We start from the raw sequence: 16,459 nt of genomic DNA on the forward strand, positions 1-16,459 counted from the left end.
TCCTTTCAATTCTTTATTTAAGCTATTTTTTAAATTTGTTTTTTTGACTGGGCAATGGTGTGTGTGTGTGTGTGTATTGGAGGGATTTCTTTATAACCTACAATTTAAAAGTGGATTGCGATCAAGGCAGCCATGCGGAAGCAACGTTTGTGAAAATAACTTTTGGGCACAACTTACTAAGCATTTTTCCATGAAATAAAACAGTAGTCGTAGACAAAAGTACATTTAATAATAATATCAAATAATCACTTTATTTAGAAAAAAAAAAGAATAGTTAAGTAATGAAATGTTCTTTGTAAATTAATATGCAAATTAGTTGATCTAACGATTATCATCATGATAATGTCCGTTGTATATATTGGCATGTGTTAGGCCGTTTGTAGAAATTGACTTCCAAACTATCTCTGACTAGGTCTTTAATCATCCCTCTTTCTTTCAAGTCCATTTTTATTACTTATTTCCATGTTTGTTTGTTTTTACCTTCCCCTGTGAACTGACCCTGCTACTTCAACTATTCTATATCTACTTAACCCAAGAACTCTCATCTATTCTTCCATGGCTATAAAATGAAAGTCTTCTGTTCTGTAGCTGTTCCCTCTATATAATCTAGATTTAATCTTCCTCTTAGATCACACATCCATCGATTCGTCCTCATGCTATATCTTTCCATGCAACGCATATCCTCAAGCCTTACTCTGCCCTTAGTCTAGTGGTAATTATCTGGTGATTAAGCATGGCATACCTTCCATGAACTTACTCTATCTATTTTGCGTTTCTGTTATATAAATTTGAAAAAAAACTTTTAATATTATTGTTAGTGAAAGAAAAAAAAAGGACATTTTTGGGGTAAAATTTAAATTTCGACTTTTTTCTTTTTTTTTTTTTTTTTTTTTTTTTTTTACTTCAGGCTCTCAAAAACGATATTGATGAAAAGAAAAGTTCTCTGCAGGATCTAAGTGATCGTTACATGAAGCTGACCCAGCACAACCCGCAGTTGTCAGACACCATGATAGATGCTGTCCGAGAGGATTGGGAAGAACTTCAGAGCTACATTGGCAACGTGCTCGATGAAAAAGAACAAGGAAGGAAAACCCGGAAGGCCTTTCAAGATCAGCAAAATGAAATTGATGAAGATCTTGCGCGATACGCACAAGAATTGGAAAAGATTGAGCTAGAAGGATCATCGGAGATCCAGAGGGACAGAATCACGGTAGGTGGATCTTTTTGTTATCATTTTGGTAACGGAATTTTGTTTGGTTGTGTTTTGTAATTATATCTTGGTTCTATCAAACTATGAATCAGTTAGGCGCTTACTTCAGTAATTGAGCACTCTGGTCAGTTTTTCTTTAAAAAATAATCACTATATTTATATTGTGTGTGTATATTTAGGCAGTATTTTTTTACTCTTAAGCATATTTCATTGAATAAAATAGTTATTTTTTGTCTATTAATTCTGGTTTTGATCCTTTCTAACTTCTGAATAACGATCTTCACTTCTGGCAGGAACTGGCTGATATAGTCATCATCCAGTTCCTGCCAGAAGTGGTCAGAATTTGGGAAGGTTCAGAAACAAAATTTTGTTTTATTTAATGAAATATATATGAGAGGGGATTAAAGAAATATTGAAAATTCTTTAAATGGAGGTTCATCAAGATATAAAAAGCTAAAAGTTATGAATGCTGTTTATGCCTTGGCATTTCGAAGCCTAATGCTTCCCATCAGAAGAGGAGAAAGGGGCTAGCTTACATATATGGTGAGTGTGACAATTGGCATTGGGTTAAATAAGAAAAATATTAAAATACATGAGATATAAGGGGAATAATAAAAGTTAGAGAAAGGGTCTGGGTGATTCGTATTATGAGAATGGGGAATATATTGATAAAATATAATAATAACAAAATTCTAACATAATAAAAAAAAAGTAATACTTAATAATTATACATATAATAATAAATTACTAAAAAAATGTGTATATATATATATATATATATATATATATATATATATATATATATATTTGTTTACTGTTTTTTTGGAAAGAATTCCAACAAAGTGCTCAATTACAAAGAAAAACTTTTTCGATATCAGAACTTAATAGTTATTTATTTAATAGTACAGAAGTTCAGAAAAACATTGGTACCGTCGGTTTCAAGCCCAACATAAAGGGGACCCGTTAATGGTAAAACGTAAAAAATTAAAAAATTAGAAAATTCATATTAGAATAAAATAAAATATACAGAGATAGGAATAAGCTATAGTTAAATAAAAATGAACACCATTATAAAAACATAAATGCGGGCCTGAATTTTTTTCCTCAGACAGAAACAACATGGCTGACGGAGAGCCTAACATCATTTACGTTTTACCATTAACTGGTCCCCTTTATGTTGGGCTTGAAACCGACCGTACCAATGTTTTTCTGAACTTCTGTACTATTAAATATATATATATATGTTAGACACTCAATACAAAATTGAAATGTAAATCTAATTTATAACACTCACTGTCTGTTTGTTTCTATATTTCCAACTCTATTTCCCCTTAAATTAAAAGTTGCAGAGCGGCACTAGGAGCCACAAATAATTGGATTTTTATGGACCTTTTATGAGTCTTTAGTCGATTAAATTGTTTTCAAGGGGTCAAAAATGGGTCAAATTTAAAAAAAAATCGTTAAACATTTTGTACATTCATCTTAGTTTATTTTTAATTTTTAATCCATTCATATGCGTGTCACTTTTGTGCAGTGGTAACGTCACCAGCTTTGAATGCTTTGTTTTGCTTTCGGTTTCGACTTTAGCTGATGGCACCCAAATACATTTTTTTTACTTTTGAAATCACAACTCTATAATAATATACATGAAATCTGGATGAATTAAAATATCATATTTAAGCGTATTTTATGATCTCTCCTCCGCAAGTTGAAATATAAATTGAGAACAATGAAAACTAAAAAGCAATGGAAGACAGAGCAAATAAAATTTACAGATACAATTACAAAACCGATAGAGAAAATATCAATAAAAATAAAGAATATAAAAAATATATATAAAAACGTTTGTGTACCCAGCATTAAGCATAATGAATTTATCATATTTGTATAAAAAATATAAATTTTTTAAGTTTTATTTTATCAATGTATCTCCCCCCCCCGTCTTATAATATGAATCCTTTCACTACTTTCCTTTTATTATCTGCCTTCTGTATTTTAACATTTTGTTTCCTAATCCTAACCCTAGGTTAGTTGTCACATTTCTTATCTAAAAAGAAGCTTACTTGTGTATATATATATATATATATATATATATATATATATATATATATATATATATATATATATATATATATATATATATATATATATATATATATACACACACACACACACACAAGAACATTAAACCATGCTATACGCAAGACATGGTAAAATATTTTTCTTCTCTAAATTAAAAAAAAAAAAAGTTCTTAAACTTTTTCATTTTCGGATTTTTTTTTTTTTTTTGCCTGATGATCGAAACGGTTTGCACATCGTAGCAAGATATGACTGTATTTGCATAAAGAAAATAAAAATTATAAATTTTTCTTTCTTAGATTTGTTGGAATTCAATCATTCTAATCTTTAGAATATGTTTCATCCTGGAAGATATATATATATATATATATATATATATATATATATATATATATATATATAGACAAACAGTAAATTAACTTTGACAAATTTTCATTTTTTAACAAACTTTAAATGAAATATTATTTCAAAAGGAGACATTGCTCTCTAAAACAAGAGAAAAATAAGAATATAAAAAAAAAGATTTGAAAAGCAACATCTTCGGTTTTTAGTACAAAAATGAGATTATATATATATATACCGTGTACTTCGTGTCAGCATAAAAAATACAACCAAAGTGCTCGCTTGTGAAACAAAGGAATTGTGGATAAGCATGGCAACAGAGTAGTAAAAAAAGGATACAAACACATAACTGAAGCAAAACCAAGATATCTCAGTCGATTCATATGGCCAAATTATTAGGGTCTTATAAATCGATCGAAATATCTTGGTTCTGCTTTAGTTATGGGTTTGTATTCTTTTTTTTTTACTACTCTGTTGCCCTGCTTATCCATTAATCTCTGCATTGAAAACTCTTTAAATGGAGGTTTATCAAGTATTTTTAACCATTCAAATACAAAACTATTTTTTCTATTTGATTTTATCATAAAAACAAAAAATGGACTCTCCTGTTGATTTCAACATATGAGGTTCTGCCACAACAACTAAGTTGTTTGGAAATCCATACAGATGACTTGTTTGGTAAAGGCTTTGTGTAGAACCAACCACACCTTTTTGTACTACTGCTAATCTTTATCGGTGCAGATGACTGACACAAGGCAGCATACAGTAGCCTGCAGGATTTTATATCAGCGATTTCTTCTCCTAGATGCATGTCTTAATGAAGACAGGGAGTGCATTAATGCACCCCCAGATATATACATCGCGTAGCCTTCCCAAATGGTCACCCATCTGTTTCTGGCCAGGCTCATCGTTGCTTAACTTCGGTGATCTGGCAAGAACCGGTGTGTCAACGTGATTGTGCCATATATATATATATATATATATATATATATATATATATATATATATATATATATATATATATATATATATATATATATATATATATATATATAAGGTAGCTTTCTATTTGAATGGTTAAAAATACTTAATTCTAGCCAGGAAAATTTGCATTTTGAAATGATTGATGTTAAAACCTTTCAATATGTCTTTATTTTTTCTCTGTAGCCACTATTCCTATTTCAACTTGAATGAATAAAAAATACATTTTCAGATCTACTGATAAAAATGCCCTCAAAAATATATCTTTTACAATTGATTCTGAACTTATTCTTAATAACAAGATTAACTACAATTTTGAAATTAATTAGACATTTTTTTTTCCAAAAATTAAATTCTGTTAAAAATTAAAATCTAATTGTGTAGTGGATATAGTTTTTGAAATCTTTGTTAACAATCAAAATCTGAAATATTTTAAAAAAATGTCTTACGTCATTCAATGTTTGTTTTTGTTTATTGTAATCTGTATAATAATACCCTATGACACTCCATGTTTGTATGTACGTTATCACCTTTCACACATGCATATTTTAAAAAATAAAAGAAATTGTCTGATCAGCAAAATGCTGATGGGTGATTAATCTGTCACTAAAAATCAAGCGAGAGCTGGGTTTTTTTTTTAAATGCATTTCAAAAAGTGATATTCGTTTTATATTTTTAACGATTATTTAGCTGTCAAATATTTTTACGGTAAGAAGACAAAATATTTATTGTTTTACAAAAAAATAAAATTGCTACAATTTTAAATCAATAAAGAAGTGACGTATTCATTTTATGTAAAGAATCTTTAGTTGACATTGACTATTATTTTTACAAAAGAAGAAAGAATTTTTGGTACTGGTGCATATTGTGAACCAGACGTATCTCAGCATTCGCTTGGCTTTGGCAGGAACATGACGCCAGCAGCCGGATTATACTGAGCAACAGCTCGGGTTTAGTCACGGCTACATCTCAGTGGCCATAGTTTAGCTGCTGTCTAATGTAACATGCTGATCAACCAATCAGAACACATCACGCTGAATTACAACAAGGCGGTGGCACGCGCATAGCAGACGACTTTTGGGTAAATATTGGAAGAGAAAAAAAGTTGTTACATACAAATCATGGAAATTGCCAACATAACGAATCTTTAAAACCTTTCCTTACAATTAAAAAAAATCTTTTTTACAAAAAATACTTTTTTTCATGTATTTTTTGTAAAAAAGATTTTGTTTTTTATATACTTGGAAAAAAAGAATTTAGTTTCCAGTTTTCCTTGACAAAAACTTTTTAAAAATTAAAAAAAAAAAAAAATGCCAAAATATATTTAGCAAACAAAAACATTTTTTCTTTGACCCTTTTTCTTAAGACATTTCCTTAAAATTATTTGATCCCCAAAAATAAATTTTTGCTTTTCCTGACAGTTATTATTAAAAAAATAATAATAAATAATAAAACACCAAATTATAGTAGGTCGTTTTTTTTGTTTGTTTGTTTTTGATTTCTACATTTTACATGTATTTATTTTTCTATTTTCTTGTTCGTAGCGTTGTTATGATTTAATCGCCAACGCTCAGTATAATCCGGCTGTTGAGGTCATGTTCCAGACGAATCCGAGCGAACGCTTGAGATACGTCTGGTTCACAATATGCACCAATACCGATTTTTTTTTCTTAATTAGTATTTACCCTGACAAGCGTGTATTATTTTTAAAAGGAATATCTTTACAAATCGATGTACGTAGAAGGCACCATGGAATTTCCATGTTATTGTGCTAATATCTATTATTCTTATACGTTTGTTTCCTAAGATTTTTTTTATCTCGTATTCTAAAATATTTGCCAACTTTCGGATTGAATTAGGTTTGCGAAAACCTTCCACTTTCATTTTTCTTATAATTTGTAATTTTCAAACAACTAATCATCTTTTACTTTCTATCACTTTCACCCTCTCTCATCGTGTGATCATGAATCCCCTTCTCCTTCTCTTCTGTATGTCATCGATGATTAATGTTTCAATCAAACTTTCCTTGTGTCTCTGTTTATTAATCGGAAAAAGTAGAGTAATTGGAATAATTCATTATAAACAAAGGGAAGGATCACTACAGCCAGTAATACCATTTAACGCATAGTTGAAGAGAGAGAGAGAGAGAGTAGAAAGAGACTAAGTTTAATGTTTTCTTTATTTTTTTTATATTTAAGTGGCTTTGTGTCATGATCTTGAAAATGTAACAAGACAGCACGTAGATTTACAAGGATGTAATTACAAAAAGATTGAGTTGTAATCGTCTGGATATATCATATCCAGAAAAGTCCATATATTCTCGAAATAGAGAAACAGATCACAGTTATATCACACCATTTTTGCGAACGCATTTTTTCTTGATTTAAAACGCTTTACCCCGAGCTCAATTGGTGACCCAATATTTTCCATAAGACTATTTTCTATTTGCCAAATGTGAAGAAATTAATTATTTTACGCGGAGAACTGATATATATATATATATATATACGTTCTACAAGTATTTTAATGGTGAATGCTCTGACGAACAGCAGACACTTGTGCCCTCACGACGTAGACACCCTCGACAAACCCGACAGGCAGCTAAATCCCACCCCTACACAGTAGAGATCCCTAGATGTAAAAGATCTTTCTACTCCAGTAGTTTCTTCCCCAGAACCGCTAGACTCTGGAATTCCATTCCAGGATCCTACTTCCCTAACTGTACTGACATGCAGAAGTTCAAGTGTAACGTGAACCGACATCTTGCTGCCCAAATCCCAACATAGTGCCCCAGCAGTTGCTGCCCCTGATAGTAGCCCCCTACACCAAAGTGGCAATGTGCCTTGTTTGGGGTGAAAATGTAATATATATATATATATACACCAGATAACACTGTTCTATAGCATAGTAAGTTAGTGTGTTGAGCATAGAAGTGCACTCGACTGAGTACTTGGTAAGAACAGACGATGATAAGTTCCCTTAATAATTATCATATGGGAAACTGCAGAATTGCTAACATACAAAACACGCTTTAATGACACTCTTGACATGAACAGATGATGAAGATTATAGACTTGAGGCCAAATGAATTGAGTACTTCACCCTGAAATGTGCTTTGTGTGATCATACGAGGTGCCTTCAATAAGTTTCCAGACGTTTTTCGTATGGATACTTTTATTGTTAGTACACACATGAAACTCTAGTCACCTTCGAAGTAATCTCCTCCGGCTGCAATGCACTTGTTGTATCATTTCAACAACTTCAAGAAGGCCCCATGGAAGTTGTCTTATGTGAGTATGTCAATGATGCTCATCACAGCCTTTTTTCATCTTCACAATTGTCTCATGATTACAGCCTTTAAGGTTTTCCTTGAACTTACAGAATAATCAAAAGTCACAAAAAGCTAGGTCTGAACTATAGGGAGGGTGAGGAATTGCTTTGATGCCATCTTGGTCAGATAATTTGTGACAAGGATGGAGAACACCTGGGATAAACTTCATGCAAATCTTCTGCATCTTCAGTTCCTCATGAATAATTGTGTGTACAGTTCTTACACTAACATCAAATTGTGCAGTTATTGTCACGACGGTCCTTATCCTTAAAATTCTTTATTTGGCCAATCAACTCTGTTGTTCTGACTTCCTTACTCCTCCCACACCCTTCATCATTCCTCACACACTCTTTGCCTTCCTTGAAGCTCTTATGCCACTCAAAAATTGATGCTTGATTCATGCAAGATGATCCAAAAGCAGTCTGAAGCATTCCATACATTTCTGTGGCATTTTTTTCAAGTTTAAAACAGAATTTTATTGCATATCGTTCTTCTAATGTTTCCTCACGTCTAGATTGCATTTTTGAAATTCATCAGCTGTGAAAATTAGACTTTAGTAGGATGTATTCCAATTGCTGTGGTAACTGTTCATTTGAACGTGAAATCATAAAAATTGGTCAGTCATCTCATAAGATGTATAGCAATAACATAATTTTTAAGAGTTTATGACAATTTTAAATGCCTGAATAAAAAAAAGTAAGAAACTTATTGAAAGTACCTTGAATTTTCAGGTCATGTTGAAGAGTCTGTCAAGCTCCAAATATGCGAATGTCAAACAGAAGTAAAATATAACTTTATACAAACTGAAGCTAATGGGCTTGGATGTCATATCTGTAGCTAGATTTGAAAAATGACGTCTGATCTGCTGAGCCATCAACTTGCTCACAACTGGAGATTGCAATCTTTAGCTACAATCACTACTAACATGAAAATAAACTTAAAATTGGAACAAAGCCAAATTAAAATAGTTTACTTTGTACACGCACAGTGATCCATATCTTTCAGATAGTTTTATAACAAAGATCTACATAAATAAAGCAGTAGATGTATGTATGTGTAAATATTTAACCGATAAACTATCAAATTACTGATCACATAACACTGAAATTAACAGGAAATAGTAATCATACACCAACGATGATTTTAATTGTTATGATTAAAATATTTGTTTGGATGAGTGAATAACGCGTACAGCAATCTACAAGTTGAAATGCGAAATGTTCATTTCAACTTGCTGACATATCTCTATTTGCGCAGCATGCGTAACTAATCATCGCTAAAAGTGGTTTGATTTTATAACTTTCTTATGTTGGATTAGCTCAAACAATCGGAAACGAGTTTTAGTTTCTGTTCTATCTGATGATACCTATATCATTGTTTCAAAACTGCCTGTTTTACATGTACTTTAATGGTGAATGCTCTGACGAACTACAAGCACTTGTTCCCCCTTGACGTGCCTACCCCCTACAAACCCGACAAGCAGCTGTCCCACCCCTTCACAGTAGAGATCCCTAGGTATAAGAAAGCCTTTTACTCCATTAGTTTCTTCCCCAGAACTGCTAGACTTTGGAACTCATGGCAGGTGCTCGTCTGAACTCCAGTCTCTGGTCCCCCCTCGCCAATCTTTCACGAAAACAACCCGTCTGGCTGAATCCACTGTGAAAAATTTCCCCCCACTCTTTATCTGTGCCTAAATCAAGACGTGGATTCCATGAACAAAGCTTCTTTCTTAGAACTGCACGCCTGTGGAACTCTGTTCCGTCTGCCTGCTTCCCACCTGACTACAACTTGGATGTCTTCAAGTCCAACATTAACAAATTCCTAATGAACCGCCCTCTTAAATAAACACTTCATTAAATCTCCACACTAACGTACTGTAATTGCAATAACCCTTATCCCTGAGTGGCTTCATGGCCTTGATAAGTGGTGACCACCGTGTAAAAAAGAAAAAAAAAACCTTCCTTCCAGGATTCTGCTTTCCTAACTGTACTGAGATGCAGAAGTTCAAGTGTAATGTGAACAAACATCTTGCTACTCATCTCCCTTCATAGTGCCGCTGAAACTTATGTCCCTGATAGTACCTATTTACTATGCCTCCCCACGGGACAGAGTTAGACACCAGGGTCGTTTTTTAACGTGGAGAAAAGGTACAAAAATAAAAATTGTCTCAGTCGTGAAGGATTTTTCCTCCACCGAAAGAGAACAAGAAATGGAAGTGCAGCATCTGAAGAACAGATACTACACTTTGATCTTTACCAAAAGGCCATGTCCCTGATAGTAGCCCCCTACTTCAAAGTGGAACTGTGCCTTGTTTGGGGTGAAAATTTAATTGAAAAAACCCCCCAAAAAACAAAAAAGTTTTAAATCAGTGTGTGTGGGTATATATATATATATATATATATATATATATGATGGACTCTCCCGTCGATTTCGACGTATGAGGTTCAGACAACCCATATTTCTAAAACTCATTTATGCTTTTGCCTCTGATGACTTTTTAGTCCAGCAAGGGACTTGCAGACAAGGCCACAAATAGAACATGAATATGGATTTAATGCTGCAGATATTGGTGCGGCTGGTAGTCGTTTTGCTCTTACTCTGTTTTCTTTCAGTTGCCTTAAGCTTTCAGATTGAAACCTCTGGAGACCTTCAAAACACCTTGATCTCCATCCTTTTCGGTCATTCACCTCATCTTCAAGACTCCTGTATGGTATGTTCATTGCAGACAAGTTACTCTTCAACTTGTCCTTGTACCTAAGCCAAGGACGTCCGACAATTCTTTTACCACCCTCAAATTGACTGTACATCGCAATTTTTGGAATTCTGTCATCGGGCATCCTCAATATATGACCAGCCCACCGCAATTGCGATTGAATAAGGAATAATTCAATGCCAGATATTTTGCATTTTGTGAATAATTCGGCATTTGATACCTTGTCACGGAGGCTAAGACCACACACTCACACACACACACACACATATATATACATATATATATATATATATATATATATATATATATATATATATAAGTAGGTTGTAGTTTGCTTGAAGCATTGTTGAAGAAAATTATAAGGTAAAATTAAAAGCCAAGAACAATGCGAGATTTTTTTTTTTTATATAGAGTAAAATTAAATGCAAACAAAAGAAATAAAGTTCTTTTTTTTGTTGTTCGTTTTTTCTTTTTCACACAAATTTTAACTCTAAACAACAGTAATTTTTTTTCTGTTGTATTCAATGGTGATATAAATCTCAATATATTTCAGACTTATTAGTCCATTTTCAAGAGAAGACAGCGGAAGAGTGTTCAAAATTGGAAAAGTAGCCGCAGAGTTTGCCACGTGATACCGCGAAATATAGAACAAAAAATGACGTTAGGAGAACGTTAAAATAAATCAGTTGATGTTTGAAATACTTGTTGCGTTTGTGAATCAAGGGAGATGACTATTCAAGCAAGGTTTTTTTTTTTTTTTTTTTTAATTATTGTTTTTCTTATGTTTTAAACTTATATTATAAAAGCGGAGCTCAATTCCAGTCTATTGTTTAGTGTGGGAGTATTTTTTGAAATAATTAAAGATTCGAGGATACGAAGTTGACCTACGTTTCTTGAAGAAGCAAGAATGTTGATGTGAAAATCTGGTTCTGAATTAATGCAAGTGCGAATATGTTTATAGAACGACGAAGCAGTAGTGTTTAAGTGCTCTTTAATGCGGTGATGAAGCAATCTGGTAGTGCTTCCGATGTAAGATGCACTGCATTTAGCGCATTAAAAGAAAAAACGCAACACCCGACCGATCTCTAACAATTGTTTTCTAAAACTACCCTTCCTCAGTGACAAAATCTCATCTTCAATCCGAAAAGCCATCCGCAGCGAGGGGCTCAACATTCAACTCATCCACACTGGATCTACTTTAAGACAACAGCTCAACCGAAAACATCCATCGCAGACACCTTCCCCTTGTTCACTCTCTAATTGCCCAATATCACACACAGGTTTATGCTTTAAGAACCACGTTGTTTACGACCTACAATGCGCTAAATGCAGTGCATCTTACATCGGAAGCACTACCAGATTGCTTCATCACCGCATTAAAGAGCACTTAAACACTACTGCTTCGTCGTTCTATAAACATATTCGCACTTGCATTAATTCAGAACCAGATTTTCACATCAACATTCTTGCTTCTTCAAGAAACGTAGGTCAACTTCGTATCCTCGAATCTTTAATTATTTCAAAAAATACTCCCACACTAAACAATAGACTGGAATTGAGCTCCGCTTTTATAATATAAGTTTAAAACATAAGAAAAACAATAATTTAAAAAAAAAAAAAAAAAAAAAAAAACTTGCTTGAATAGTCATCTCCCTTGATTCACAAACGCAACAAGTATTTCAAACATCAACTGATTTATTTTAACGTTCTCCTAACGTCATTTTTTGTTCTATATTTCGCGGTATCACGTGGCAAACTCTGCGGCTACTTTTCCAATTTTGAACACTCTTCCGCTGTCTTCTCTTGAAAATGGACTAATAAGTCTGAAATATATTGAGATTTATATCACCATTGAATACAACAGAAAAAAAATTACTGTTGTTTAGAGTTAAAATTTGTGTGAAAAAGAAAAAACGAACAACAAAAAAAAGAACTTTATTTCTTTTGTTTGCATTTAATTTTACTCTATATATAAAAAAAAAATCTCGCATTGTTCTTGGCTTTTAATTTTACCTTATAATATATATATATATATATATATATATATATATATATATATATATATATATATTGTTTTTTTTTTTAATATAATTATACACTGACACGTATTTCATCTTCTACGACTCATCAGAGTGGCTGAATCTAGCGAATCTCTCTCTCACTTTATATATATATGGCAATTAAGCTACATAGAATGTTCCGCGTTTCATTCTTATGAGAATTCGTCAGGTTTGTGTCACTATATATATATAGACATGTTGTTGTCCTTGTTTCGGGGCACAACAATTGTTCACCATAAATCATCCACCTTACTATGAAAATTCTAGTTTATTTTGGTGTCTTACCCTGTCCCCATCCCATTTGTGTTGATGAAGAGCCAATATTTAAAACAAAAAACCTCCATTGTCACTTATTATCAATATTTATTTGTCAATTTTAATAAAATGAACATCGTTTCCGAAACGATCGTACACTCAATTTGATTTGATTTTGTTTCTCTTTTGAAACTAATTCATAATTTACAATTATTAATCTTTATCCTCCATATTAATATAGCTCTAGGATATATATACCTATAAAGCTTATTATATAGCTACAATACTATAAGCAATGTTCTTTTAAAGTATTAATACATTAAATTAAACTTTGCTCTTTAGGCTCCAGGTCTATCCCCACCTCTTTCTCTCTCTCTCTCTCTCTCTCTCTCTCTCTCTCTCTCTCTCTCTATATATATATATATATATATATATATATATATATATATGTATATATGTATATATACTATAATAATAATTAAATACCTACAGACACTAGTGTTTCATCCTTTCGGGAATCATTAGTGCAGGGTGACACGATTACTGCCGTTCGGGAAAATCGAACCTTGCAATAAAGTTATCTCTGACTCAAGGAACAAATCTCTGACTCAAGGAACAAATCGTCTCAGCCAACCTTAACCGTGAGAAATATCGTTGAAATTTAAACATTTATTTTTAAAGGTCTTAACATCTCTCAGAATGATCTAATGATTATAGTATATATATATATATATATATATATATATATATATATATATATATATATATATACTTGTTTATTGTTATATAAACATGCTCACATCCCGCTGCTACAAATAGCCACTTGTTTCAATCAAACAACAGATATCATCAGGCAGCGACTTGACTATTCAAAAGTTCAATGAATAATAAGATTATTCATTGAACTTTTGAATAGTCAAGTCGCTGCCTGATGATATCTGTTGTTTGATTGAAACAAGTGGCTATTTGTAGCAGCGGGATGTGAGCATGTTTATATAACAATAAACAAGTATTATCAGCTCTTTTTATTGAGCACTATCTAACAACCTCGTTGAATTCATTAGTCCATTACTTTTGAATATAAAAAAAACCCGAGTATGTATATATATATATATATATATATATATATATATATATATATATATATATATATATATATATATATTCACTATAGAATTGGCTCTGTAATAATAAATACGAAATCTGCATAAATTAAAATATATTTAAACATATTTTACAATCGCTAGTAAATAATTTAAAAAAACATGGCTTATCTGCACGCTTTACTGCAGTTTCATGGCTTATCCAATCTTCATTAGTGTTTTGATACACTCGTTAATGCCCCAGTTAAATTTTCCAAGTACAACAAAAAAAAAAAAAAGAAGAAAAATGTCCCGTCAGGAATTATCCCCGAATTGATAAGATACTTTCGGATTGTTATGAAACGTGATATTAAAAAACTTGATTCTTTAATATCACGTTGTTATTTGTTTTATGAATAATGTTCGGCATGATTGTTGATTACTTGCCGTTGCATTCACCTTAGGAGAGTTGAAGCAGCTTCCTTCAAAAAAAGGAAGTTTCTAAGAATATTAAATACATAAGCGTTCCCCAGTCGCATGGATATCAAGGTCAAGGGAGATAACGATGTTATTTTATTTATTATCATTTATTTATTTATTTGCACGGAAGTGTTGCAGTCCTCCTATATACACTATCTAATATCTCGAAACGGTCACTCCTCTGGTAGTAGCTAGGGTTAACGTTGCTTAACTTCGGTGATCGGGACAAGATCAAAGTGTAGTATATGTTCTTTAGATGCTGCACTTAAATTTCTTGTTCTCTGTCAGTGGAGGAGAAATCCTTCATGACTGAGACAATTTTTATTTTTGTTCCTTTTCTCCACGTTAAAAACGACCCTGGTGTCTAACTCTGTTCCGTGGAGAGGCATTGTAAATAGGAACTTCGCCGAAGTTCAACTTCGGTGATCTGATGGAAACCGGTGTGGTGTGGTGTCAGGATGTTTATATTGTAGATCGTTGATTAATAATTATATGCAGATATTATCATTAAATTATAAACACACACACACACACACACACGGCGATTTTTATAGAAATGCAATTGATGCAGTGATGCACTTAGGAGACTTGTGATATAAACGGATGTACATTGTAGGAAGACGTGTAAGAGTTATTTCCCTTTAACTGATATTTTAAAGATTTAAAATTAGATTTAAACAACATGCTATCATTTCGTGCTGTATTGACAGTATGGGGATATTAAGGTCACTTTCGATCAGTTACTTTTCGGTAAGTAATATCGGATATTACGAATTAAAAACTATAAATTCCTCATTGTGCAGGCACCCTTTCAAGTGCTGTCCATTGTTTCTATAGATTGAAAGAGGCTAGCAAGAATTTCACCTATCTTATGAAATTCAAATCCGGTTGGTTCAATTGTATTTACACTTTAATATCATTAGGAAAGGTATGAATCACCCTCCTCCACAAATATCGGTAAAATAGCAAAGTGTAATCAATGAATTGTTTCCAATAGGTATTGCGTTGTAGCATGAAATAATTAAAAAGGTTTGATATCTCAAATTACACTGATCAACTATGTCTGCAATGAGGACATATGAAGACTCTGCAGTTGGCGGCTCAGATGATTTGGATGTGTTGAGACCCAACAATTGCAATGTCCTGAAGCTCGCCTTTGCATTAGATGTCGCCGGGAAGCAACCAAGCGAAAAGTCAGTGATCAGATGGGCAGACACCTTGCATAAGGATCTCTATAAAAGTGGCCTTCACTTGGACCAAGCTTGTGATCGTGTCAAGTGAAGATAAAAATCCATCATTGCTGATCCCGGTGTATCTCTGTATTAACGCATAAGATAAAAAGAAGGAAAGGGTTGATATGTCATAAAAGAAACCTAATTACATGTATGTGAATGTTTTTGTTTTTATTGTTTCATTTTTTTTTTGTGTGCGTGGGGGAGGGTGCAGTATCAATTTTAATGTATTTTTGTTTTTCTTTGTGATTTACCTGTTTTGGTTTTCAGTGCGTTCACTGTTATGTTTACATTTATTTTATATGTATGCTGTCTGTCTGCGGATAAAATTGAAAACCCAGTTTTCTTTAACCTCAAACGGAATTTCCATGAATAGGTTTTTTTTCCCAAGAATTTTCCATCTGTCAAAAACATTGCCACAAGATTGTTTCCCTGAAGGCTACAACATAGTCATCTTCAAATTCAATATAAAAAACATGTGTTATAAACTAATCAAATTTGATGCATTCAATTTATTTTTTTAAATCCTCTCATAATATTATTCACCGTTCATGTTATAATCTATCCATCTCATTAAATCTTATTAAACCTTTTCCTTGAGTGGCGTTCAGTCTTGATAAGCGATGACTTGGTAAAAAAAAAAAAGAAGACCTATAGTAAGATCAGACAGAATTTTTTCTCCAAGTAAATTCTT

The 16,459-nt window shown here is 32.5% G+C and overlaps 1 protein-coding gene across 3 annotated transcripts in view; it reads left to right on the top strand.

Annotated features, from left to right (window-relative positions):
- The window catches only part of LOC145294135 (nesprin-1-like), a 1,091,614-nt gene that overhangs the window by 654,812 nt on the left and 420,343 nt on the right, over window positions 1-16,459 (top strand). For all 3 annotated transcript variants that reach the window (XM_080141241.1, XM_080141242.1, XM_080141243.1), the window contains one exon: window positions 908-1,210. In XM_080141241.1, coding sequence (XP_079997367.1) covers window positions 908-1,210 — 303 coding nt within the window. The remainder of the gene's footprint in view (window positions 1-907; window positions 1,211-16,459) is intronic.

Source organism: Euprymna scolopes, chromosome 15 (assembly GCF_053919585.1).
Source record: "Euprymna scolopes isolate OS-2025 chromosome 15, ASM5391958v1, whole genome shotgun sequence".
NCBI classification, from domain to species: Eukaryota; Metazoa; Mollusca; class Cephalopoda; order Sepiida; family Sepiolidae; genus Euprymna; species Euprymna scolopes.